Source organism: Oryctolagus cuniculus, chromosome 10 (genome assembly GCF_051225735.1).
Source record: "Oryctolagus cuniculus isolate XC-2025 breed Fujian yellow rabbit chromosome 10, ASM5122573v1, whole genome shotgun sequence".
Classification (NCBI taxonomy): domain Eukaryota; kingdom Metazoa; phylum Chordata; class Mammalia; order Lagomorpha; family Leporidae; genus Oryctolagus; species Oryctolagus cuniculus.
Window position 1 is genome coordinate 101,601,387 of NC_142876.1, and position 26,450 is coordinate 101,627,836.

At 48.8% G+C, this 26,450-nt stretch overlaps 1 protein-coding gene across 1 annotated transcript in view; it reads left to right on the forward strand.

Annotated features, from left to right (window-relative positions):
* The first annotated feature begins 2,916 nt into the window (after nt 1–2,916).
* Nucleotides 2,917–26,450, forward strand: part of SLC25A20 (solute carrier family 25 member 20) — a 32,544-nt gene continuing 9,010 nt past the window's right edge. Inside the window, exons 1-4 of the mRNA XM_002713398.6 lie at nt 2,917–3,109; nt 7,376–7,468; nt 13,598–13,725; nt 15,500–15,590. Of these exons, the coding sequence (XP_002713444.2) occupies nt 3,005–3,109; nt 7,376–7,468; nt 13,598–13,725; nt 15,500–15,590 (417 nt within the window). The 5' untranslated portion in view covers nt 2,917–3,004. The remainder of the gene's footprint in view (nt 3,110–7,375; nt 7,469–13,597; nt 13,726–15,499; nt 15,591–26,450) is intronic.

The following is a 26,450-nucleotide window of genomic DNA, read 5'->3' on the forward strand; positions in this document are numbered from 1 at the left end:
CCAGAAGCCTCAGCCAGGTCTCCCATGTGGGTGCAGAGGCCCAAGCCCTTGGGCCATCTTCCATTGCTTTCCCAGGCCATTATCAGGGAACTGAATTGGAAGTGGAGCAGCTGGGAGTTGAACTGGCACCCATGTGGGATGCTGGCATTGCAGGCCGTGGCTTAACTTGATACACCACAGCGCTGTCCCTCTCCTGCTTCCTAAACAGTGTGTATATATATATATATATATATATATTTGGCAGTAATACATTTTTTAATTTTAAAATTAGTTAAAATTTAATAATAGATATCTAGTGGAAGATTTTCACTTTTTTTCAGAAACTTTTTTTTTTTTTCTTTTTTGACAGGCAGAGTGGACAGTGAGAGAGAGACAGAGAGAAAGGTCTTCCTTTTGCCGTTGGTTCACCCTCCAATGGCCGCCGCGGCCGGCGCGCTGCGGCCGGCGCACCGCGCTGATCCGATGGCAGGAGCCAGGAGCCAGGTGCTTTTCCTGGTCTCCCATGGGGTGCAGGGCCCAAGCACCTGGGCCATCCTCCACTGCACTCCCTGGCCACAGCAGAGGGCTGGCCTGGAAGAGGGGCAACCGGGACAGAATCCGGCGCCCCGACCGGGACTAGAACCCGGTGTGCCGGCGCCGCTAGGCGGAGGATTAGCCTAGTGAGCCGCGGCGCCGGCTTTCAGAAACTTTTATATAATAAATATAAATTTTGAAAGTACAACTTTTGGATTATCGTGGCTTTTCCCTCCATAACCCCCCCCCCCAAACAGTATATTTGTGCTGGCAAGATGTTCCCAGGTGTGCCATGGGCACCCTAAGTGCAGTGAGTCTGAAACTGACTACTGCTGCAGCTGTCCTGGTCACCATTCTAGGGCCCTAGCTCCTTTGCCGCCGCCCTTCTGTAACTTCCTGCCCCTTGCCTGGAGTGCTATAAATTCACCCCCCCCCCTTTCTTTTTATTTTTAAGATTTTACTTATTTATTTGAAAGGCAGAGTTACAGAGAGACAGAGGCAGAGAGAGAAAGAGGGCTGCAGCTAGGAGTCAGGAGCTTCTTCCAGGTCTCCCATGCAGGTGCACTTGGGCCATCTTCCACTGTTTTCCCAGGCCATAGCAGAGAGCTGGATCAGAAGTGGAGCAGCCGGGACTCGAACCGGCGCCCATATGGAAGCCAGCACTGCAGGTGGTGGCAAGGGCCAGGGCTGGGCCAGGGTGAAGGCAGGAGCCAAGAATTCCATCCAGGTCTCCCACGCAGATGCAGGGGCCCAAGCCCTTGGGCCATCTTCCCCTGCTTTCCCAGGCCACAGCAGAGAGCTGGATCGGAAGTGAAGTAGCCCAGACTTGAACTGGTGCCCACAGAGAAAGTCAGGGCAGCAGGCAGCAGTTTAACTGCTGTGCCACAACACCAGCCCTGGAATTTGCTCTTACCTGTCTCCCTGCCCTCAGTCTCTCCCCTTAAAAATTCACTCATCCAAAGATTTTTTCTAAAGCAAATCTGATCATGTCACCAGTGTGCTTAAAATCCTTCCAGCTGCCGGCGCCGCGGCTCACTAGGCTAATCCTCCGCCTAGCGGCGCCAGCACACCGGGTTCTAGTCCCGGTCGGGGCGCCGGATTCTGTCCCGGTTGCCCCTCTTCCAGGCCAGCTCTCTGCTGTGGCCAGGGAGTGCAGTGGAGGATGGCCCAGGTGCTTGGGCCCTGCACCCCATGGGAGACCAGGAAAAGCACCTGGCTCCTGCCATCGGATCAGCGCAGCGCGCCGGCCGCGGCAGCCATTGGAGGGTGAACCAACGGCAAAAGGAAGACCTTTCTCTCTGTCTCTCTCTCTCTCACTGTCCACTCTGCCTGTCAAAAAAAAAAAAAAAAAAAAATCCTTCCAGCTCCCCATCACGTGGTGGGAGACTGAGACCTCACGGTGACGCACAAAGCCCTTCTTGATATACCGCCATTGCCTCTGGCCTCCTTAGGGGCCTGCGGCTTCTCCAGCAGGCACACAGCATCTCAGGACGTCTTGTTTTCGTCTCCCCTGCCTGGACGGCCCCTCTCCCTTTGACCCGTATGTAGGAGCTGGGCTGTCACCTTCTCAGTGAGACAGTCCCTTACTGCAGTAATTAACATTTCATACCACTTTCCACACACACACACACCCCCTTTAACTTTCTTCCTGGGTTTGTTTTTCTCCATGGCAGCTTTTACCATTTGACACACTGTGCACTTTTCATCGACGTATCTGGAAGCTTTGGGATCCGCATGGAAGGAAGGCCTACACTTCCGGGAATGGAGAGGCCCCTACCTGTACTTGTGGGGAAGAAAAGTCCTTGTCAAGGTCCCTGCGGGTGCCTGAAGGTCAACCAATGAGGATCAGACCTGCCTCAACCTTTAACCCCCATGCCCTGAATCTATAAAAGGAGCCCTCCCAATCTCTGACGCGCGACTTCCCCGGGCCCCCGCTCTGTTGCTCTGTTGGGACCGGGGAACCGGGACCGGGGAACCTCGCCCGGGAGCGGAATCCCAATAAAAACCTTTGAATTTATTGATTCGTCTGCCTGGGAAGATTTGTTACCCGCCGGACACCTTGCAGTATCCCTCTTATGATCGGTGAGCTCCTGTGTGCTGTGCTGCCAGCCGTCCCTCTAGCACCTAAAAGAGCGCTCGGAACTTAGCAGGGAGTTGTCAACCTCTGTGGAGGGCATGCAAGCACGAGAACCGGAAGAAGAAGACAAGTAAACCCGGGAAGACTTCCTGGAGGATTAAGTCCATCAGCCGGCACTCCTGAACCCCGCCCCTCCCGCAGTGGGGCTAGCCACGCCCATCGGGGGCGGGGCCGATGCCGGAAGCACCCCCGGCGGAAGCAGGGGCAGGGCCGCCTGGGCCGTCCTCCCGACCTGCTCCGGGTTGGTGCCCCGCCCACCCCGAAGTGGGTGAAAGGTCGGCGGCGCCGGCGCTGCAGCCCGGGCAGCGGAGCGGGACGGCTGGGAACGGACAGGCGCTGACTGACGGACTGGCCATGGCCGAGCAGCCGAAGCCCATCAGCCCGCTCAAGAACTTCCTGGCCGGCGGCTTCGGCGGCGTGTGCCTCGTGTTCGTGGGGCACCCCCTGGACACGGTCAAGGTGCGGGGGAGCCGGGACGCGGGTCTGGGGGAGGAGGCCGGGGCGGGACGCAGACAGCAGGGTCCCCCGCGAGGCGCGCACCGCGGACACCAGTGGGGTCTTGTGTGCGCGCGCGAGCCGCTCTCAGCGGCGGGGACGGCGGGGACGCCGGGGACGCCGGGGACGCGGCCCAGAGTGGAAGGCGCAAAGAGTTGCGACTGAAACTCCCGGACCCGCAGTCCGCCCGGCACTGGTTTTGTGGAGGTGGGCAAGCATCTCCCCGAAGCTCTGATTTCAGACAGCCCTGGCACTGTCATCAAAGCTGAAACTCGGCCCTCGTAAAGACAGCTAAAGACAGGCTTGGGCGCTCTGGAGACGTCTCCGGGGTCAGAGGGCTCCAGCCCTGTGGCTCACACCTCTCTGGCCTGGAGAGGGAATTCCGGGACTCACCCAAGGTAGCCTGCTCAGCTTTCTGGGCAGAGGCATCAGGGACGATGCCCTCAATGACTAAGCCCCGTACAAGGAAAGTAAGGCCAGGCCGCCGGTCACAGCTCCCAGGTCTTCCCTTTGCAACCTTCCAGCGAGGCCTTGGTGGAGACCAAAGTCCGAGTCCCGTGGCTCAGCCTTTGACACTTCAGCCTGGGTGGCTAGTCGTATTTCTGCATGCAGACTAGAAGGAAGCTGAGCAGTCCTGATGGGGTGGGCGGGTGTGGAGCAGGTGTTAGTCTGACAGATCAGCCGGGCGGAGGGCCTTGATAGGATGCTGATTCCACTTCCCCCCGCAGGGAAGTCGTTTCGTGGGTCCTTTCTTTTGGCAGACTTAGCAAACTCTGCTGCCATTGCTCCAACAGAGGAGCTGCTCTGGGGCAGAGCTCATACTGGGTCCATTCTATAGCAAGAGCAGGGTTAAAGGAGTTGGGCTGGTTAGGGCATTGTGCAACGTGAGATCAGATGTTGATTCTGCTGGTGGCAAGTGCTGTGTGTGTGAGTGCCTCCTTGACAGTGGTCATTCCAAGTAGCACTGTTGTCTGTTGTCTCTTACTGCTGCTGGGCTGTGATGCAGAGGTCTTAGTTCTCGGTGTCTGGGACGTATTACTAAAAAGAATAAAACCCTTATTTGCTGCCTGATACGAATGTTACTCCTATCTCTGTATACTGGTGCCCTTGCTGTTACTCCCAGGAGGAGCCCAGTGACCTCTGGACTGAATTGTAATTGACTGAAAATGCTCACTGGCATATTTAATAACCAGAAAGCCTCTTTTTAGTGTAAACCCAAACCACACATTGCTGGCTGCTGTCCCTTTGCCTCAGAGAGCTAGGCGGGCTCCAGCCAAAGCCTGACCTTGAAGTACTTTTGGAGATTTCATGTGACTGAGCCATGGCCCATGAGGCTCGTGGAGCCCAGAGCTCAGCACTCCCAAGCTGTGGGACAGGAAGACCCTGGAAGGTGGCATAGGGCCCACATTGAAGGGCCGGCTGAGCCCTGACCAGAAAAGAAGGGAGACCCAGACAGTCTGACACAGGAGAGTATTTTAGCCCTTTGTATGCTGCAGTAGCAGAATGCTAGAGACTGGATAATTAATAAAGAAGAGAGGTTTCTTTCTTACAGTTCTCACAGATGGGATGTCCAGGATTCAGGGACCCACATCTGGAGAGGGCCTTGGTGCTGTGTCATCCCATGGCAGAAAGTGGAAGGGCAAGAGAGGGTGAGAGGACGAGAAACCCAGTTGAAGCCCAAGGACCTTTTGTAGTTGGCATCAATCCATTCACGGCCCAAACACCTCCCACTAAGCCCCACCTCCCAGTACTGTAGCGTCAGGGATTAAGTTTGCATCAAACACGTGCTTTTTGACTGCAGGGCAGGAGTTAAAGGCAAGTGTGGGCTTGCACGTTGGGGCCTGACCGAGGATCTGAAGGCCAGTACAAGGAATTTTGGCCATAAAGCAATGGTAGCTTCTGGACAGTTCTGTTGCATCCCAAAAACCCCATAGACTTGTGTTCACCTCCACTGCCCAGATCAGGGGTGGGGAACCCTTTTTCTGCCAAAGACCATTTGGATATTTATAACATTCTATTTATTTATTTGAAATTCAGGGAGAAACATACACAGAGAGATTGTCCATTCACTGGTTCACTCCCAAATGTATGCAGGCCTAAGCCAGCAGGGTGGATGCAATCCTGGTCTCCCAGGTAGGAGGCAGGGACGACGTGAGCTGTCACCTGCAGCCTCCCAGGGTGGGCATTGGCAGAAGGCTGGATTGGTTTTGGGGAGCAGCTTGTGTGGGTAGTCTGGCTCAAATCTCTCATATTTTAGTCTGGATAGTAGCTAATTGAAAATAGGGAAAGAACCTAAATAGACATTTCTCCAAAAAAGATATACAAATGGACAAGAAGCACATGAAAAAATGTTCAACATCACTACCCATGATGAAAATGCAAATCATAATCACCATGAGATGCCACGTCACACCCATCATGATGCCTATAATAGAGACAGATAATAACACGTGTTAATGAGAATGTGGAGAAAGTGGAACCTTCTACGCACTGCTGGTGAGAACGTAAACCACTTTTAAAGCAGTCTGGTAGTTCCTCAGAAGCCTAAAGAGAGTTAACATATGGCCAAGAAATTCTACATAGATAAAATGCTTGTGATGCTTAAAGGTTTTTAAAGATTTATTTATTTGAAAGGTAGAATTACAGAGAGTGAGTTTCCACCTGCTGGTTCACTTCCGGAAGGGCTACAGTGTCTCAAATGGGGCCAATCCAAAGCCAGGAGCCAGGAGCTTTCAAAGTTCCCAGGTGGGTGCAGGGGCCCAAGCATTTGTTTTCTCAGGTGCATTAGCAGGGAGCTGGATTGGAAGTGGAGCAGCCTGGACTCAAACTGGTGCCCATGTAGATGCTGGAGCCACAGGCAATGGCTTTACCGGCTGTACCACAGTTCTGGATCTGTGTTGCTTAATTTTATGTGTCAACTTGATCGGGCCACAAGGCACCCCCGTATTTGGTTACACATTGTTCTGGGTGTGTCTGGGAGGATATTTTGGATAGTAACCATCTGAAAAGAGCAGACTGTCCTCCCTAACGTAGGTGACCCTTCTCCGATCAGTTAAAGGCCTGGCTAGGATAAGAGGCTGACCCGTCCAACTTCCCTGGCTGCTTGAGCCGAGACATCCAGTCTTTGCTTGCTTCCACACTTGAAAGTTGGCTCTTCCTGAGTCTCTGGCTTACTAACTGCAGGTCTTTAGATTTCTCAGCTTCTGTAACTCCATGAGCCAATTGCTTATAAAATAAACACACAGGGTTAGTTCTGTTTCCTTGGAAAGCCTTAATATAGTACTGATAAACTTGAAAATATATATCCAGGGGGCTGTGGCATAGTGGGGAAAGCTGCTGTCTCCAGTGCCAGCATCCCATACAGGCACGGATTCGGATCTTAGCTGCTTTACTTCTGATCCACCTCCCTGCTAATGTGCCTAGGAAAACAGCAGAGGATGGCCCAGGTGCTTGGGCTCCTGCACCCATATGAGAGACCCAGAAGAAGCTCCTGGCTCCTGGCTTTGGTTCTACCCAGCTCTGGCCATTACAGCCATTTGGGCAGTGAAATAGTGGATGGAAGATTTCTCTCTACATCTCTAACTCTGCCTCTCAAATAAATGATTAATTTTTAAAAAAGAAAATATATATCTACACAAAACTTATATATAGTTGTTTATATCAGTATTCATAATAATCAAAGTGAGAAAATCACAAAGGCCTATTGATTGATGAATGTATATAAAAGGTGGTAATTTTATACAATGGGATATTATTTCCCACTAAAAAAGGAATGAAATACTAATGAAAGAGAAGTCTGAATCCAGCAGATTAAGTAAATCCTGAAGACATATATAGATATATAGATGAGATGTTCAGGTTTCACTGTTCTGTTTGGTAGACAGTTTGGACATGGCTGCTGACAGGCAGTTCTGATTCTAGTAGGTGACTTTATATATAAAACGTATGTACTACTTTAAAGAGTGACAGAGAGAGAGAGAGAGATCATGCATCTGGTGGCTCACTCCCCAAATGACTGCAACAGCTAGGCTGAAGGCAGGAGCCAGGAGCTCCATTGTGGTTCTCCACATGGGTGGTAGGAGCCCAAGCACTTGGGCCATCTTCTGCTACCTTCCCAGGCTCATTAGCAGGAAGCTAGATCAGAAGTGGAGTAGCTCTTATTATGGGATATCAACATCACAAGCACTGCAACACTGGCCTTGGTAACTGTATTTTAACTTTTGATTTCAGGTCCGACTGCAGACACAACCACCCAGTTTGCCTGGACAGCCTCCCATGTACTCTGGGACCATTGACTGTTTCCGGAAGACCCTTATTAGAGAGGTATGGTGTCTGGTGCTCCCAAACTTGCTGTGATTCTGCTGGAGATGTATCGCACAGCTGCCCCTCCCTTGTGGTGTCACCTGTGTCCTCCTGTTATCATCCACTCTGGAGTGTTTGATGGTTCCGGCTACTGTTTTATACAGATGGCCAAGGCAAATAAAATGGTTCTGCCGTTTGGAAGACAGAATTTAAATTACAGGGAATTAGTAAGGAATAATTGTAGACGTGAAATGCGCAAAATGCACTTCTAGATCAATCACTTCAACCAGGATCTGCATCAGAGTGTGTGTGAAATCTAGAGGAAAAGTCAGCCAGTCTTGGAGAGAGGCCAGCAGAGTCTTCAAGCCCTAGACAGGGACATTAAATTGGCTTTTTAAAAATAAGGTTTATTTTTAAAATTTATCTGGAAGGCAGAGTTACAGAGATAGTAGGGGAGACAGAGTGAGAGAGATCTTCCATCTGCTGGCTCTCTCCAAATGGGCGCAATGGCCTGGGCTGAGCCAGACAAAAGCCAGGAACCCATGTGGATACAGGGGCCCAAGCATTTGGGCCATCTTTTACTCTTTTCCCAGATACATTAGCAGGGAGCTGGATCAGAAGTGGAGCAGGCCGGTCTCTGACCGATGCCCATATGGGATGCTGGCATCGTAGGCGCAGGCTTAACCTGCTACACCACAATGCCAGCCCCTAAATTGGCTTAGAGGTATTTGATTACATTTTTTTCATATTTTTAATAGTGAAAATATGATTTTTTAAAGTATTATGTATTAGTGATATTTATTGCTCACTTCATTAGCACATGCATAAAATGACCTCATTAAGAATGTTTGCTTTGCTTTCTGAAATCTCTTAAACAGAAAACCACTGTTAAATATGTAGAAATTGAGCAGTAAGTGTCACCTGGATAAAAATGGAGTGCTGGTGAGTGCTGGCTCAGCTCTGGAGACGTTCCCAGGGTTCCTGCAGGTATAGAAGGTGGGCCTGGGGTTCAGCCAGTTCTACTTCAGTGGCGTGATGCTTCCCTCTCTTTAAGGCCCTCTTCCTGACATCTCGCTGTGCAGGGTGGAGTCTCATGGAGGCTCCAGGCTCAGGTCTGCTCAGAGTACTCTGACCTTACGGAAGAGAGACAGGTTTACATACCTCTAGGCCAGCAAACATTATTGAGTGCCATGTAGGGGTTAGACACTGTGCTAGGTACTGGGGGCCTGGTGAGTATAGCTTGTATAAACCCAGTTTCTAGACCAGCATTGTGGGGTATCTGATAAAGCCACCACCTGCAACATCGGTATCCCATATGGGCTCGGGTTCAAGTTCCTGCTGCTCCACTTCCATCTAGCTTCCTGCTAATGGTCTGGGAAAAGCAGTGTTTGGTCCCCTGCTACCCACATGGGAGACCCAAATGAAGCTCTTGGCTCCTTGGCTTCAGCCTGGCACAGTGGTCGCAGTTGTGGCCATCTTGGGAGTGAACCAGCAGATGGAAGATTTCTCTCTCTCTCTGTTGCTCCCCTTCTCTCTGTAACTCTTTCAGATAAATAAATATTTTATTTTATTTTATTTTTTATTTTTGACAGGCAGAGTGGACAGTGAGAGAGAGAGACAGAGAGAAAGGTCTTCCTTTACTGTTGGTTCACCCTCCAATGGCTGCTACGGCCGGCACACCGCGCTGATCCAAAGCCAGGAACCAGGTGCTTCTCCTGGTCTCCCATGTGGGTGCAGGCCCAAGGACCTGGGCCATCCTCTACTGCACTCCTGGGCCGCAGCAGAGAGCTGGACTGGAAGAGGGACAACTGGGATAGATTCTGGCACCCCGAGTGGGACTAGAACCCATTGTGTCGGTGCCGCAGGCAGAGGATTAGCGTAGTGAGCTGCGCACTGGCCCAGATAAATAAATCTTTTTTTTTTTTTTTTTTTTTGACAGGCAGAGTGGACAGTGAGAGAGAGAGACAGAGAGAAAGGTCTTCCCTTTGCCGTTGGTTCACCCTCCAATGGCCGCCGCGGTCGGCGCGCTGCGGCTGGCGCACCATGCTGATCCGATGGCAGGAGCCAGGAGCCAGGTGCTTTTCCTGGTCTCCCATGGGGTGCAGGGCCCAAGCACCTGGGCCATCCTCCACTGCACTCTCTGGCCACAGCAGAGAGCTGGCCTGGAAGAGGGGCAACCGGGACAGAATCCGGCGCCCCAACCGGGACTAGAACCCGGTGTGCCGGCGCCGCAAGGCGGAGGATTAGCCTAGTGAGCCGCGGCGCCGGCCCTGCCTTACAATCTTAAACAAAACAAAAGGCCAGCATATGAACACATACGGAATAAGGAAGCCTATTCAACGTGGCAAGGACCTTTTTTTTTCTTAAGATTTATTTATCTGAGGCCAGCGCCGCGGCTCACTAGGCTAATCCTCCGCCTAGCGGCGCCGGCACACCAGGTTCTAGCCCCGGTTGGGGCGCCGGATTCTGTCCCGGTTGCCCCTCTTCCAGGCCAGCTCTCTGCTGTGGCCAGAGAGTGCAGTGGAGGATGGCCCAGATGCTTGGGCCCTGCACCCCATGGGAGACCAGGAAAAGCACCTGGCTCCTGGCTCCTGCCATCGGATCAGCGCGGCGGCTGCGGCGGCCATTGGAGGGTGAACCAACGGCAAAGGAAGACCTTTCTCTCTGTCTCTCTCTCTCACTGTCCACTCTGCCTGTCAAAAAAAAAAAAAAAAAAAAGATTGTAAGGCAGACTATTTGAAGGCACCATGGTGATAGGTGTAAGGAGTACTACACTGAGAAGTTGCAGTGGGGGAGAAAATTTGGAGTCAACTCTCTGTTCCTCGTTGTTTCTGTGCCAGACTGAGCTCCCTGCTTTCTGGGCCCATCAGGCAAGGGCCCTGGCTGATGCATGCAACGGAGTGGCCGGTCCAGGAGAAGGGAGTGTCAGGAGGTCCGATCCTGGCTCCTCAGGACCTTGACATCCTTCTCAGCCCATGTGCAGAGTTGTTGGAAGCTGCTTTTAAGTGTCTCTGTCCTTTTCCTGTGTACTGCCTCTGCACTGGTGCTTGGTGAGTCCACCTGCAGCCTGGACCAGTGTGTGGCCCCTGCAGGTTTTGGGAGGTACAGTTGTGCCCCTTTGGGTGTAGAAAGGTGCAGATGCCCAGGGTCTGCTGTGGGGCAGTTTCTCCATCCTGTTTGTCCTCTATAAGGAGCAACTTTAACCTTTTTTTGGTTAAACATTTCATATTAAAACATACAGTAATAGAAGACTTAAGGGAAAAAACATTGAAAGCATTACTTTTTTTTAACAGTAAAAAGTATTTTAACAGTCATAATGCCATTAAAAGACAAAGAATAAACTTGGGACAATATTGAAACATGGTGATAGACTATATAAAGAACCCATAATGAAGAATGAATAAAAACAGATGGTCAGATAAAAGCAAATAATGGTTAATAAATATATGAAAGCATTTTTCTTTTAAGCATTTATTTTATGCTAAAGTTATGTAGACACGTGCCTTGTTAGGACAGGCTTTATAGCAAAGTAACAAAGTGATCTGTATTCCTTCCCCTCTGGAGGCAACAACTTTTACCTCTTTGAATTGTTTATGCTGTCTGCCTATCTGTACAACGCACAGTTATTGTTCTGTTTTATGTGCTTTTATGTGTTTTAGCTACCTGTTTTTGTAGATTATTTTAACTTTTTTTAAAGAAAATGTTTATTTTCATCTACTTAAACAGCAGAATGACCCAGAAAAAGAGAGAGATCTTCCATCCATTGGTTCACTCCCTAGACTGCAATGGATAGAGCTGGATCTGGCTGAAGCCAGGAGCCAGGAGCTCCATCCAGAATCTCCCACCTCGGTGGCAGGAGTCCAGATAGTACTTAGGCTATCATCTGCTGCCTTCAAGGATGTCTTAGCAGGAAGCTGGAAGCGGAGCAGCTGGGACTTGAACCAGAATTCCAATATGGGTTGCAGGCAGTCACAAGCAGTGGCTTAACCTATTAATACATCTTACAGTGCCAAGTCCTCTCCACCCTGCCCTCCATGTTATTTTGTCACACTTTGTGCTTTAATCCAATTCACTGTTTTCATGGTTAAAACTTGATTTATTTCTCTTAATCATATGTATGTTCATCTATTTTGTATCTTTGTCAGCTAAGGTACTAGGACTTTACTCCTTGTGCAGCATTTTGTTGCCCCAGGAGTTGGGTTAACAGTTGCGTTGATTTCTGGTGTGCTTTTCTTTGACTTGCTGTCTGTTATTCTGTAAAGTACCTTTCTGTTTGGCGCGCCACACTGCCTAAACAGTCACTTTTTGTTGTTTCAGTGTGTGTGGTTTTGCTCTGTTTTTCTTGGGAACCTCCCTCCTGGAGTCCTCTGTCTTCTTACTCTCCTGTGGATGCCCAGTGCCGTCCTGGGCACGTGCTCCATCTCTCTTGGACTAGACCCCTGCCCTGGCAGGTGCCTCATCTGCCTTTTCCTTGGTTTACGACCTCTGTTACTGCCTCTGTTTGTCTTTGTAATGATTGATTGGCTACTGCATAGCCACTGTCATTGCTAAACTGTACAGCTAAAAATATATGTTTAGGTCTAACAAAAATTGCAACTTAATGTCTAGAAAGTACAAAAAAATTTTTAAATTTTTTTAATTTTAAAGTCAGAGTTACACAGGGAGATGGTGAGACACAGAGAGAAAGAGATCTTCCATCTGCTGCTTTGCTCCCCAGATACAATAGCCATTGCAGGGGCAGGCTGAAGCCAGGAGCCAGGAGCTTCTTCTGGGTCTCCCACGTGGGTGCAGGGGCCCAAGGACTCGGGCCATCTTCCACTGCTTTCCCAGGCCGCAGCAGAGAGCTGGATCAGAAGAGGAGCAGCCAGGACTAGAACCGGCGGCAACATGGGATGCTGGTGCTTCGGGCCAGGGCTTTAACCCACTGCGCCACCCTCAAATTTTTTTTAAAAGATTTATTTATTTATTTGAAAGTCAGAGTTACACAGAGAGAGAAAGAGAGGTCCTCCATCTGCCGGTTCACTCCCTAGTTGGCCACAACGGCTAGAGCTGCGCTGATCCAAAGTCAAGAGCCAGGAGCTTCCTCCATGTTCCCTGTGCACGTGCTGGGGCCCAAGCACTCGGGCCGTCTTCCACTTCCCTCCCAGGCCACAGCAGAGAGCTGGATCGGAAGTGGAGCAGCTGGGACCTGAACCAGCGCCCACATGGGATGCTGGCACTGCAGGCGGTGGCTTCACCCACTATGCCACAACGCCAACCCCAAAATTTCTAATCATTTGTATCTCAGCCCAAGGAATTCACATCACATTGTATATACTGTTTATATATATATGTGTGGCCGGCGCCGTGGCTCAATAGGCTAATCCTCCACCTAGCGGCGCTGGCACACCGGGTTCTAGTCCCGGTCGGGGCGCCAGATTCTTTCCCGGTTGCCCCTCTTCCAGGCCAGCTCTCTGCTGTGGCCCTGGAAGGCAGTGGAGGATGGCCCAAGTGCTTGAGCCCTGCACCCCATGGGAGACCAGGAGAAGCACCTGGCTCCTGGCTTCGGATCAGCGCGGTGTGCTGGCCGCAGTGCGCCAGCCGTGGTGGCCATTGGAGGCCTCTCTGTCTCTCTCTCTCACTATCCACTCTGCCTGTTTAAAAATATGTGTGTGTGTGTGTGTGTGTGTGTGTGTGTATATACTGTTTTGTAGTCTGCTTATTTTTCTTTTTCATTTAATGGTGTCTTCTCATGTTAAATGTGATTTCATAGTTATACAGTAGTTCCTATATGAAATTCATGTAATTTATCCCCTATTTGGTAGCATTTAAGTTTGTTCCAAAACTTCAGTGACTTATGTGTATTCCCGATGTCTTTGTTTTTACATATCTCTTTCCTTAGAATACATTTCTAGACCAAGGATTTCCAGGTAAAAGGGTAGGCTCTACTCCACTTTGACAGAGGGCTTCCAGAATGGAAACTATTTACAGTTTCTGTACAGTGTATAAGTCCAGTTAGATGTGGTGAGTGTGTGGGTTTTCTTCCTTATTAAAGCTCTCCTTCCTTGGAGAAGAAGGCAGGCACAGGTCAGAGGACACACTGCATCCCTTGTCTTGGTCCGAAGCATGGTGGTGTATGTAAACAGCTTCCGCTCCTGTGCTTGCTTGCAGGGTGTCACAGGGCTGTATCGGGGCATGGCTGCCCCTATCATCGGGGTCACCCCCATGTTTGCTGTATGCTTCTTTGGATTTGGTTTGGGGAAGAAACTACAACAGAAAGGACCAGAGGATGTGCTCAGGTGAGTACTTACAGCCTGGAGCACTTAGCCCTGTTCTGCTGATGGTGTGACCGGGCTAGCAGAAGGACCCTGGTGGACAGGCAGTGACTACACTCCTGGGCTCCAAGATGGACTCCAGGAAGTTCCACATCAAGGAGGTACCTGAGTCTCCTTTGTCTTAGCAACCAAAAGGGAAGAAGAAGAAGAAGAAAGCCCTGGCCTCTGCCCTTACCAGATTGTCATGATTTTTTCTAGGGGGTAACGTCTGTGACTGGGGAAATCAGCAATCCCAGTGCCACAGGGCATTGGGAGGTCTGAATGTTAAAATATGAGTCTAGACTGTGCCTGGTCTTTGGTGCCGTAATAGTGACAGCAGCCGCCTTGTTTGCCACCAGCTGGTTGAGAGAAGTGTATGTTCCATCTTTTGTTTTCCTTATTTTTAGAACATGATTTTAACATGACTATAAGGATTTCAGATACTGGTTTCTCTGTTACAGTAAGATAAGCTTTAAGGAGTTGTATTTGGGCATGAAGAGGCAGCTGAATCAGAAGTGTAGCTCAGAATTACAAAGTAGTTAATAAAAACAGAGGGGCTTCTTAGGATGCAGGAGAAGTCTGAGTGGACATGTCGGATCACAAGGTGCCCTCAGACTGAGCCGCGCAGGTGAGCAGCCCTGGGAGGGACTGCAGGCAGCCTACCCTGGCATCCAGGAGCTCAAGGGAAGAAGCCTAGGATGCCATGTGGTTATTCTGTCACCACAGAAGTCCATGGTAGCCTGAGCAAGGGTCTAGGACGTAACATAAGACTATGTAAGTATTTCTGGAATCCTTGCCAGCTTCTGTAAACAGCTGTGGCTATGTGAGAGATTTTTTTTTTTTTTTTTTTTTTTTGACAGGCAGAGTGGACAGTGAGAGAGACAGAGAGAAAGGTCTTCCTTTTGCCGTTGGTTCACCCTCCAATGGCCGCTGCGGCTGGCGCGCTCTGGCTGGCGCACCGCGCTGATCCGATGGCAGGAGCCAGGTGCTTTTCCTGGTCTCCCATGGGGTGCAGGGCCCAAGCACCTGGGCCATCCTCCACTGCGCTCCCTGGCCACAGCAGAGAGCTGGCCTGGAAGAGGGGCAACCGGGACAGAATCTGGCGCCCTGACCGGGACTAGAACCTGGTGTGCCGGTGCCACAAGGCGGAGGATTAGCCTAGTGAGCTGCGGCGCCGGCCGAGAGATGGTTTTGAAGCTGCGTTAGGCTGTTAGTGGACCGTGTGCCCTGTCTGAGGCACCGGATCCTTTGGCATGTGTGCCAGCTCACAGCTGTACAAGGGCCATGCCTGTGTTCTCATACCGTTATGTCATACTCAGAGCAGCATCTTCCTGTCTGAACGAAGACTGAGACCCGCAGGACCCTGCCCCTGCCCCCTGCCATGTCCACTGTCCTGCATGGCATCTGGGGATGAAGCATTACCATTTGGGAAAGGAACATTACCAGGGCCATGGGTAGAAGCTCAGGAGTGTCCATCACTCACGGCTACCTCCCAGGGATGGTGTGCGGGGTGCAGAGGACGCCAGGTGGTTATAGAGTGTCCTAATGGCCCCCTGTGCACACACACAAGTCCTGTTCTGCAGACTGTCCCCACTCGGGCATCCCAGGAAGAATGGAGCACGTTGACTTATTTATAGCCGGCCTTCTACCCAGTTCAAGTGCCCATTTTTTTCTTACAAAATCATCCTTTTTGCTGGAATTGCCTCTGTCCTTGGCGGTTAGTCACAAGGATTTGCTTCTGGTTTTGTTTTCGATGCAGTTACCCCCAGTTGTTTGCGGCTGGGATGTTATCTGGTGTATTCACCACAGGGATCATGACCCCGGGAGAACGGATCAAGTGCCTGTTGCAGGTAAGGGTGGGGTCTGGGGGGAGGTGGCTCGCTCTCTGTGTACAATTTTCTGTGCTTTTTTTTTTTTTTTTTTTTGACAGGCAGAGTGGACAGTGAGAGAGAGACAGAGAGAAAGGTCTTCCTTTGCCGTTGGTTCACCCTCCAATGGCCGCCGCGGCCGGCGCGCTGCAGCCGGCGCACCGCGCTGATCCGATGGCAGGAGCCAGGAGCCAGGTGCTTTTCCTGGTCTCCCATGGGGTGCAGGGCCCAAGCACCTGGGCCATCCTCCACTGCACTCCCTGGTCACAGCAGAGGGCTGGCCTGGAAGAGGGGCAACCGGGACAGAATCCGGCGCCCCGACCGGGACTAGAACCCAGTGTGCCGGCGCCGCAAGGCGGAGGATTAGCCTAGTGAGCTGCGGCGCCGGCTAATTTTCTGTGCATGTTTATGTCCTTTCACTTTTTATAAAGGCCTCAGGTCAGATGTGCAAAACAGTTTCAAGGTTTACAGGAACATGGAAGCAGTCCTAGTAGAGTCGAGAACCAGAGCAGTATAAAAAATCAGCCAAAATGCCACACCTGTGAGGTGTCAGCCCCGGCCTACCCACCCTTGTTAGCAGCCACTGCAGGAACTTTGGAAGGTGAGTCCCGGCTCAGAGCAAAGGGAGGCTGCTCCTGCCCAGCAGCCGTGTGTCTCCATCAGTCGCCCCGAAGCCCAATGCCCTTCCAGTATACTTCATTTCTGGAATTTTGTAATTTCAAGAAGGTTTTATTAGGGGAATCACACTGTATGTAAATTTTTCAGTTTGGCTTAAAAACTTGTTTATTTGAGAGGCAGAGGGATAGAGAGGGGAAAGATAGAGAGCGAGCTCCCAGCTACTGGGTCAGTATAGCAATGTCCGCAAGGATAGGAGGGCCCAGTTGCTGGGAACTCATTCTGTGTCTTCCATTCAGGTGTCAGGGACCCACCTACTTCACCCATCACTGCTCCCTCCCAAGGTCTGTGTTAATAGGATGCTGGAGTTCAGGACCTGGGGGTGGGTATGGGATCCAGGCACTCCAGTGTGGGACCCATGCTAACTGGTGTCTCAGCCTCTAGGCCAAATGCTCACCTGAAATGGCCTTTTAAAGTCCAGCACGACTTTCTGGAGGTTTGTTTGGATTGTTCCATGTGTGAATGGTTCATTCACTTTCATTGCTGGGTGGTATAGTATGGATGTACCACAATTTTTATTTTTATTTTTTTTGACAGGCAGAGTGGACAGAGAGAGAGACAGAGAGAAAGGTCTTCCTTTGCCGTTGGTTCACCCTCCAATGGCCGCCGCGGCCGGCGCTCTGCGACCAGTGTACCGCGCCGATCCGATGGCTGGAGCCAGGTGCTTATCCTGGTTTCCCATGGGGTGCAGGGCCCAAGCACTTGGGCCATCCTCCACTGCACTCCCTGGCCACAGCAGAGAGCTGGCCTGGAAGAGGGGCAACCGGGACAGAATCCAGTGCCCCGACCAGGACTAGAACCTGGTGTGCCGGTGCCGCAAGGTGGAGGATTAGCCTAGTGAGCCACGGCGCCGGCCAGATGTACCACAATTTAACCATTTATCCATTGAAGAACATTTATGTTCTTTCTAATTTGGGGATTATTTTTTTCTTTTTTTTGACAGGCAGAGTGGACAGTGAGAGAGAGAGACAGAGAGAAAGGTCTTCCTTTGCCGTTGGTTCACCCTCCAATGGCCGCCGTGGCCGGCACGCTGCGGCCGGCGCACCGCACTGATCTGATGGCAGGAGCCAGGAGCCAGGTGCTTTTCCTGGTCTCCCATGGGGTGCAGGGCCCAAGCACCTGGGCCATCCTCCACTGCACTCCCTGGCCACAGCAGAGAGCTGGCCTGGAAGAGGGGCAACCGGGACAGAATCCAGTGCCCCGACCAGGACTAGAACCTGGTGTGCCGGTGCCGCAAGGTGGAGGATTAGCCTAGTGAGCCACGGCGCCGGCCGGATGTACCACAATTTAACCATTTATCCATTGAAGAACATTTATGTTCTTTCTAATTTGGGGATATTATAAATAAAGATGCTACACTTATGGAGAGAAATTTTTGTGCAAAAATAAGGTTTATTTCTCTGGGGTAAATGCTCAAAATTCCAGTTGCTGTGTTATGTGGTAGTTTTATTCTTTGTTGTTGTTTTACACTTGTGTTTATTTTTATTTACTTGAATGGCAGAAAGAGACATCCAGAGATGTGTCTTCCCTTCACTGGTTCATCCCCCAGATACCTATAACAGTCAGAGTTAGGCCAGGCTATAGCCTGGAGCCTGCAACTCTATCCAGGCTTCATGTGTGGGTAGCAGGGACCTATGTACTTGAACTATCACCTGTTTCCTTGCAGGCTCTGGAATAACAGCAAGCTTGAATCAGAAATGGAACCAGGGCTCAAATCCGGCCACTCAGCCAAGGAATGTGTGGGCATCCTGAGTGATGTCTTTTTGTTTTTTTTTTTTTTTAAGATTTATTTATTTATTTGGAAGACAAAGTTACAGAGATGCAGAGAGAGAGAGAAAGAGAGAGATAGAGGTCATCTATCTTTTGGTTCACTCCCCAGATGGCCGCAACAGCCAGAGCTGTGCCAATCTGAAGTCAGGAGAGCTTACTCTGGGTCTCCCACGCCCATGCAGGGGCCCAAGCACTTAGGCCATCTTCCACTGCTTTCCCAGGCCATAGCAGAGAGCTACACAGGAAGTGGAGCAGCCGGGACTTGAACCAGCGTCCATATGGGATACCAGCACTGCAGGCGGCGACTTTACCTGCTATGCCACAGTGCAGGTAAAACACCCCCAAGTGGTGTTTTAATTGCAGTGCTAAGCACCCACCCCAAATCCTTTGTTTTCACCTTTTAAGCTTAGATATATTTTGTTTATTTGAGAGGTAGAGTTAAAGAAAGAGAAAGGGGGAGAAAGGAGAGAGAAACCAATGATCCCATCTGCTGGTTCCCCAGATGGTTGCAACTGCCAGGGCTAGGCCATGCTGAAGCCAGGAACCTGAACCTCCATCCGGGTCTCCAACATGGATGGCAGAGACACAAGCACTTGGGCCATCCTCTGCTGCTTTCCTGGGCACATTAGCAGGGAGCTGGATCAGAAGTGGAGCAGCCTGGACTCAAACCCATGCTCATATGGGATGTCAGTGAAGATTTTATTTATTTATTTGAGAGGTAGAGTTACAGAGAGGAAGGTCTTCCATTGTCTAGTTCACTCCCCAAATGGACACAGTGGCTTGAGCTAGGCTGATCCGGAGCCAGGAGCTTCTTCTGGGTTTCCCACGCCGGTGCAGAGGCCCAAGTACTTGAACCATCTTCTACTGCTTTCCCAGGCCATAAGCAGAGAGAAAATGGGAAGAGGAGCAGCCAGGATACGAACCAGTGCCCATAGGAGATGCTGGCAACACAGGTGGAGGCTTCACCTACCATGCCATGGCACTGGCCCCTCTCTCCTTTGTTTTAAAAAATACTACTAATCTGGCCGGCGCCGCGGCTCACCAGGCTAATCCTCCGCCTAGCGGCGCCGGCACACCGGGTTCTAGTCCCGGTCGGGGCGCCGGATTCTGTCCCGGTTGCCCCTCTTCCAGGCCAGCCCTCTGCTGTGGCCAGGGAGTGCAGTGGAGGATGGCCCAGGTGCTTGGGCCCTGCACCCCATGGGAGACCAGGAAAAAGCACCTGGCTCCTGGCTCCTGCCATCGGATCAGCGCGGTGCGCCGGCCGCAGCGCGCCGACCGCGGCGGCCATTGGAGGGTGAACCAACGGCAAAGGAAGACCTTTCTCTCTGTCTCTCTCTCTCACTGTCCACTCTGCCTGTCAAAAAAAAAAAAAAAATACTACTAATCTGTTTTCCAAAGTATTTATACCAATTTATGTTTCCACCAGTAAGATGAGTAGTCTAATTTCTGTTTGGCATTTCTCTATTTTGATATTTGATGTGTTAACGTTTTATTTTAGCTTTTCTGATTGGCAAAATCGTGATAGCTTTTTGTTTTAATTTGTATTTCCTTAATAACTAAGGCTGTCAAACATCTTTTCACGTGTTTATTTGCCATTTAAATATCTTCTTTGGTGAAATGTTTGTTCATGTGTTTTGCCCATTTTGTTAACTGGATTCTTTGTTGTTGAATTTTGGGAGTCCTTTATATATTCTAGATACTACTGTCTTATGAGTTATGTGGTTTGTAAATATATTCTCCTAGTCTGTTCATCCTCATAATTGGATCTTTTGCAGAACAAATATTTTTAATTGTGATGAAGTCCAGTTTATTAATTTTCCTTTTATGGCTTGAGCTTTGGGTATTAAGTCTAAGAACTTTGAGAAGCTTTTCTGTTATGTTTTCCTGTAAAAGTTTTACTTACAGATTTATATCTTTAAAAATTTTATTTATGTTCATTTTATTTTTATTTTTTTAAAGATTTATTTATTTATTTGAGAGGCAGAGTTAGAGAGAGAGATGGAGAGAGAGAGAGAAAGGTCTTCCATCTGCGGGTCACTCCCCAAATGGCTGCAATAGCCGGAGCTGGGCCGATCTTAAGCCAAGAGCCAGGAGCTTCTTCTGGGTCTCCCTTGTGGGTGCAGGGACCCAAATACTTGGGCCATCTTCTGCTGCCTTCCCATACTCATTAGCAGGGAACTGGATCAGAAATGGGGCAGCCAGGTCTTGAACCGGCACCCATATGGGATGCTGGTGCCTCAGGTCGAGGCTTAACCTACTGTGCCACAGCGCCTATGTTTGTTTATTTGAAAGTCAGAGGGAAAGACAGGTTTTCTATCTGCTGATTCATTCCCCAAATGCCTGCAACAACCAGAGCTGGGCCTGGCCGGATCCCAGAACTCAGTCTCGTCTCCCACGTGGGGTCATCTGCTGCTTCACATGGTTCGCATTAGCAGGAAGCTGGACTGAAAATGGAAGAACCAAGATTTGAACCAGGCACTCCTATTTGGGATGTGGGCATCCCAAGCAGTAACTTAACTGCTGGGACAAATGTCTACCCCTTTAGTTTTTTTGTTTGTTTGTTTGTTTTTGTTTGTTTGTTTGTTTTTTGTTTTGTTTTGTTTTTTGTTTGATAGACAGAGTTAGACAGTGAGAGAGAGACAGAGAGAAAGATCTTCCTTCTGTTGGTTCACTCCCCAAATGGCCGCCATAGCCGGCGCTGTGCCATTCCAAAGCCAGGAGCCAGGTGCTTCCTCCTGGTCTCCCAAGTGGGTGCAGGGCCCAAGCACTTGGGCCATCTTCTACTGCCCTTCCAGGCCACAGCAGAGAACTGGACTGGAAGAAGAGGAGCAGCTGGGTCTAGAACCCGGCGTGATTTGGGATGCCAATGCCGCAGGTGGAGGATTAACCAAGTGAGCCACGGTGCTGGCCCCTGTAAAAAGACTATTCTAAGTATTCTAATTTCCTTATATTTTCATAAAAAGTTTTAGGACAATTTAGAAAAATCTTGCTGAGATTTTGACAAGAATTTTGTTATATTTATAGTTCAATTTGGGTAGAATTGACACATTTGTTATTTTGAGTCTTCCAACCAATGGACGTGATATGTCTCTCCATTTATTTAGAACTCTTATTTAGTATTGTGTAGGTTTCAGCATATAATTCCTATACACGTTTTCATACATTTACAGATAAACGTTTTTCTCCTTTTTGCCTTATAAAATGGAAGAGTGAATGATACATAATTTTAAATTAATTGTACATGTGTTCACTGCAAGTTTATAGAAATTTAATTGGTTGTGTTTATCTTGTGTCTTGCAACCTTCAGGAACTTTGTTTTTTTTCCTAGGATTTTTTTTTCTTAGATTCCTTGTGCTTTCCTATGTAGACAGTCACATTATTTGCAAATAAGGACAGTTTAATTTCTTCATATCTGATGTTTGCATTTTATTTCCTTATTTCCCTGGCTAGAACTTTCAGTACTATATTGAATTAGCGTGGTGAAAGTGTACATTTTGCTCTGTTCCTGATCTTAGAGGGAAGAATGAATTCTTTCACTGTTAGACATAATATTAGATATGTTTTTAGATAGGTGTTACTTATTAAGTTGAGGAAATTATATTCTGCTTATAGTTTTCTCAGAGTTTTATCATGAATGGCTATTGACTTTTTTCAAATATTTTTCTGCACCAATTGATATGATACTGTGATTTATCTTTAACTTGTCAATATATTAGATTATATTAATGATTTTCAAATTATTGAACTAGCCTTGCATTGCTAAAATATATATGGTGTATAATCCTTTTTATATATGTTGAAATCTGTTAGCTTATATTTCTTTTTTTTTAAAGATTTATTTATTTATTTGATGGGGCCGGCACTGTGGCACAGCAGGTTAACACCCTGGCCTGAAGTGCCAGCATCCCATAAGGGTGCCATTTCTAGTCCTGGCTACTCCACTTCCGATCCAGCTCTCTGCTATGGTCTGGGAAAGCAATAGAAGATGGCCCAAGTCCTTGGGCCCCTGCACCCACGTGAGAGACCCGGAGGAAGCTCCTGGCTCCTGGCTTCGGATCGGCGCAGCTCCGGCCATTGCGGCCAATTGGGGAGTGAACCAGTGGATGGAAGACCTCTCTCTCTGTCTCTACCTCTCTCTGTAACTCTGCCTTTCAAATAAATAAAATAAAAAAGATTTATTTATTTATTTGAAAGGCAGAGTTACAGAGAGGCAGAGGCAGAGAGAGAGAGAGGGGAAGAATTCTTCCATCTGCTGGTTCACTCCCCAGATGGCCATAATGGCCAGAGTGTGTTGATATGAAGCCAGGAGCCAGGAGCTTCTTCCAGGTCTCCTATGTGGGTGCAGAGGTCCAAGTACTTGGGCCATTTTCTACTGCTTTCCCAGGCCAAGCTGAGAGCTGGATCAGAAATGGAGCAGCCAGGACTCAAACTGGTGCCCATATAGGATGCCGGCACTGTAGGCAGCGGCTTTACCCAATATGCCACAGCACCAGCCCGGAGCTTATATTTCATTAAGGATTTTTGCTTATATTTCATTAAGGATCTGTATTCATGAGGGATTTTCATCTGTCATCCTTTTTTTTTTTTTTTTAAGATTTATGTATTTATTTATTTGAAAAGCAGAATCACAGAGAGGAGAGACAGAGATCTTCCATACACTGGTACACTCCCCAAATGGCTGCAAAAGGTTCAAGCTGAAGCCAGGAACCTAGAACTCCATGTGGGACTCCCATCTGAAATAAATGATTTATTTCATGGCAGGGTTTGAAGCACTGGGGCTATATTCCACCGCGTTACGGTGCATTAGCAGGGAGCTGGATCAGAAGTGGAGCAGCCAGGACTCATAGTGCTCATATGGGATGCAAATGACATGGGAGGTAGCTTAACCCTCTGCACCACAATATGGACCCTGTTATCAATTTTTATTTAAATATTTGATAGAATTCTCCAGTGAAGGCTCCAGTGTTGTGGGGTAGCTGGTTAAACTGCTGCCTGCGATGACAGCATCCCGTATGGGTGCAGGTTCAAGTCCCAGTTGCTCCACTCTGATCCAGCTTCCTGATAATGTTCCTGAGAGAGCAGTGAAGATGGCCCCAGTACTTGGGACCAGCAACCCATGTGGGAGACCTGGAGGAAGCTCACTTCTGCTTGGCCCAGCCCTAGTTGCAGCTATTTGGGGAGTGAACCAGTGGATGGATGGACTCTCTGCTCCCTGCTCTCTGCAACTCTGCTTTTCAAATAAGTAAACAAATTTAAAAAAAAAAATTCCCTTGTGAAACCATCTTGGTTTGGAGAGCTTGTGGGAGGAGCTTAAAAAGTGTGAATTCCAGGCTGGCGCTGTGGCGTAGGGAGTAAAGCCGCCACCTGTAGTGCCAGCATTCCATATGGGCGCTGGTTCGAGTCCCAGCTGCTCCACTTCTGATCTAGCTCCCTGCTATGGCCTTGGAAAGTAGTAGAAGATGGCCTAAGTCCTTGGCGCCCTGCACCCACATGGGTGACCTGGAAGAAGCTCCTGGCTCCTGGCTTCGGATCGGCCAAGCTCCCACCGTTGTGGCCAAATGGGGAGTGAACCAGCAGATGGAAGATCTCTCTTAATCTGTCTGCCTCTCGTTCTCTCTCTGTAATTCTGACTTTCAAGTAAATAAATAAATCTTTATTTAAAAAAATAAAAAAAATATGGATTCAGTTCTCTTAGTGGTTACTTACATGGCAATTCAGATGTTTGATTTCCTGTGGGGTGAGTTGTAGCAGGTCATGCTTTTGCTTTTTCCTCTTAGTTACATGATCTGTGTGTAGAGCTATTTATAGTGTCCCTGGTTCTGATACCTGCAGCATCTGTGGCTGTATTCTTATTTTATTCATGATACTGATCATTTCGTGACTTCTTTCTCCTCTTTCAGTCTTTCTAGAAGTTTGTCAATTTTATCAATATTTTCAAACAAACAACTCTTACTTTCATTGGTTTTCTCTATTTTTAGTTTCGTTGATTTTGCTCTTAGGTTGTTTGTTTGTTTTTTTTTTTTTTTTTGACAGGCAGAGTGGACAGTGAGAGATAGAGACAGAGAGAAAGGTCTTCCTTTTGCCGTTGGTTCACCCTCCAATGGCCGCCGCGGCCGGCGCACCGCGCTGATCCGATGGCAGGAGCCAGGAGCCAGGTGCTTCTCCTGGTCTCCCATGGGGTGCAGGGCCCAAGCACCTGGGCCATCCTCCACTGCACTCCCTGGCCACAGCAGAGAGCTGGCCTGGAAGAGGGGCAACCGGGACAGAATCCGGCGCCCCGACCGAGACTAGAACCTGGTGTGCCGGCGCCGCAAGGCGGAGGATTAGCCTAGTGAGCCGTGGCGCCGGCTTTAGGTTTTTTACTTCCTTCATCTGTTGGGGTTCATTTTGGATTTCTTTTAGTAGGGTTTTGAGTGGGAACTTGGATTACCGACTCGCGGCCGCTCCTCTGTTGTGTGCAGGTAGTGCTGTGTCTGAGCGCTTTCCTCTCAGGACCACTTCAGTTGCTTTCCACACATTTGTATGGAGTTTTCCACCCGTTTTTATTGTATTTTCATTTTACAGTCAGTGCAATGTGTTTATTTCCTTTGATTCCTCTTTGAACCATGGTTTATGTAGAAGAGTATTGTTTTGTTTCCAGATATTTAGAAATAGTTGACTTCAAGCTTGATTCCATTGTGGCCAAGGAACATCCTTTGTATGATTTAAATTCTCTTATATTTGTTGTTTATTAATTTTTTAAAAAGATCAATTCATTTGAAAGGTAGAGTTACAGACAGTGAGAGGGAGAGACAAAGAGAAAGGTCTTCCTTCCGTTGGTTCACTCCCCAAATGGGTGCAACGGCCAGAGCTGCGCCGATCCGAAGCCAGGAGCCAGGTGCTTCCTCCTGGTCTCCTACGTAGGTGCTGGGGCCCAAGCACTTGGGCCATCCTCCACTGCTTTCCCAGGCCTTAGCAGAGAGCTGGATTGGAAGAGGAGCAGTTGGGACTAGAACCAGAGCCCATATGGATGCCGGTGCCACAAGCGGAGGATTAACCTACTGAGCCACAGCTCCGGCCCCTGTTGGTTAATTTTTATGATCCGTCTCGGTAATGTTCCGCAGATATTGAAAAGAATTTGTATTTTGCTGTCCTTTGATGAAGTGATCTGTAGCAGCCAGTGAGATCCTATGGTCAGGGGTGGTGTTGAGCTCTCCTCTATTGCTGACTTTATATTTAGTCCTATCGATTGTTGATAGAAGGATTTGAAATCTTCAACCTGAGTTGTAGGTGTATCTGTTTCTCCTTTCAGTGCAATCAGTTTTTGTTTGTACACTTTGCAGATTTTGTGTTTGGCTTATACAATTTTTTTTGGATTTTATTTTTATTTATTTGAAAGAGTTGGAGCCGGTGCTGTGGCTGTGGTGTAGCCACCGCCTGCAGTGCTGGCATCCATATGAGTGCTGCTTCAAGTCCTGACTGCTCGCTCTCGCGCGCTCTCTCTCTCTGCCTCTCCTTCTCTGTGTGTGTGACTCTGACTTTCAAATAAATAAATAAATCTTTTTTTTTTTTTTTTTTTTAAAGACAAAGTTACATAGAGAGGTAGAAACAGAAGAGAGAGAGAGGTCTTCCATCTGCTGTTTCACTCCCAGATGGCTGTAATGGCCAGAGCTGCGCCGATCTGAAGTCAGGAGCCAGGAGCTTCTTCCAGGTCCCCATGTAGGTACAGGGGCCCAAGGACCTGGGCCATCTTCTGCTGCTTGCCCAGGCCATAACAGAGAGCTGGATCGGAAGAGGAGTAGCCGGGACTAGAACAGGCACTCATATGGGATGCCGGCGCTTCGGGCCAGGGCGTTAACCTGCTGCACCACAGCGCCGGCCCCTGGTTTATACATATTTAGTATTACTGTGTCTTCTTGGTGGATTCACCTTTTTATCATTATGCAATGTCCCTCCTATTTTTATTACATAATGTCCCATATTTTTGCTTACCTGTTCTTTCTTACTCTCTAGTGTTCAAAGGTTCCTTCTTTTATTGTTTCCTTTGTGTTTAGAGAACTTCCTGGAGCCATTTTTCGGAGGTAAATTGGCTGCTAACAGAGTCTTCCTTCCATTTGTCTTGGAGTGTCTGATTTTCCCTTTTCACAGAATGTGGGATTCTCAGTTGGCAGTTTTCTTTTAGCACTTGAAAAGTGCTGGGCCTCCTCCTTCTGCACTTCCTGATTTTTGCTGTCATTCAAATTGTTTATCTCCTGCAGATGTTTATTTTTCCTGGCCATCCTTGAGATTTTTTTCTTTATTTTTTAGTTTTCAGAAGTTCAATTTTGATAGTCTTGGCATAGATTTCTTTAGGTTTACTGTTTGGTTTTGTTCAGCTGCTGCTGCTGCTTTTATTTTTTTCCTCTTATTTATTTATTT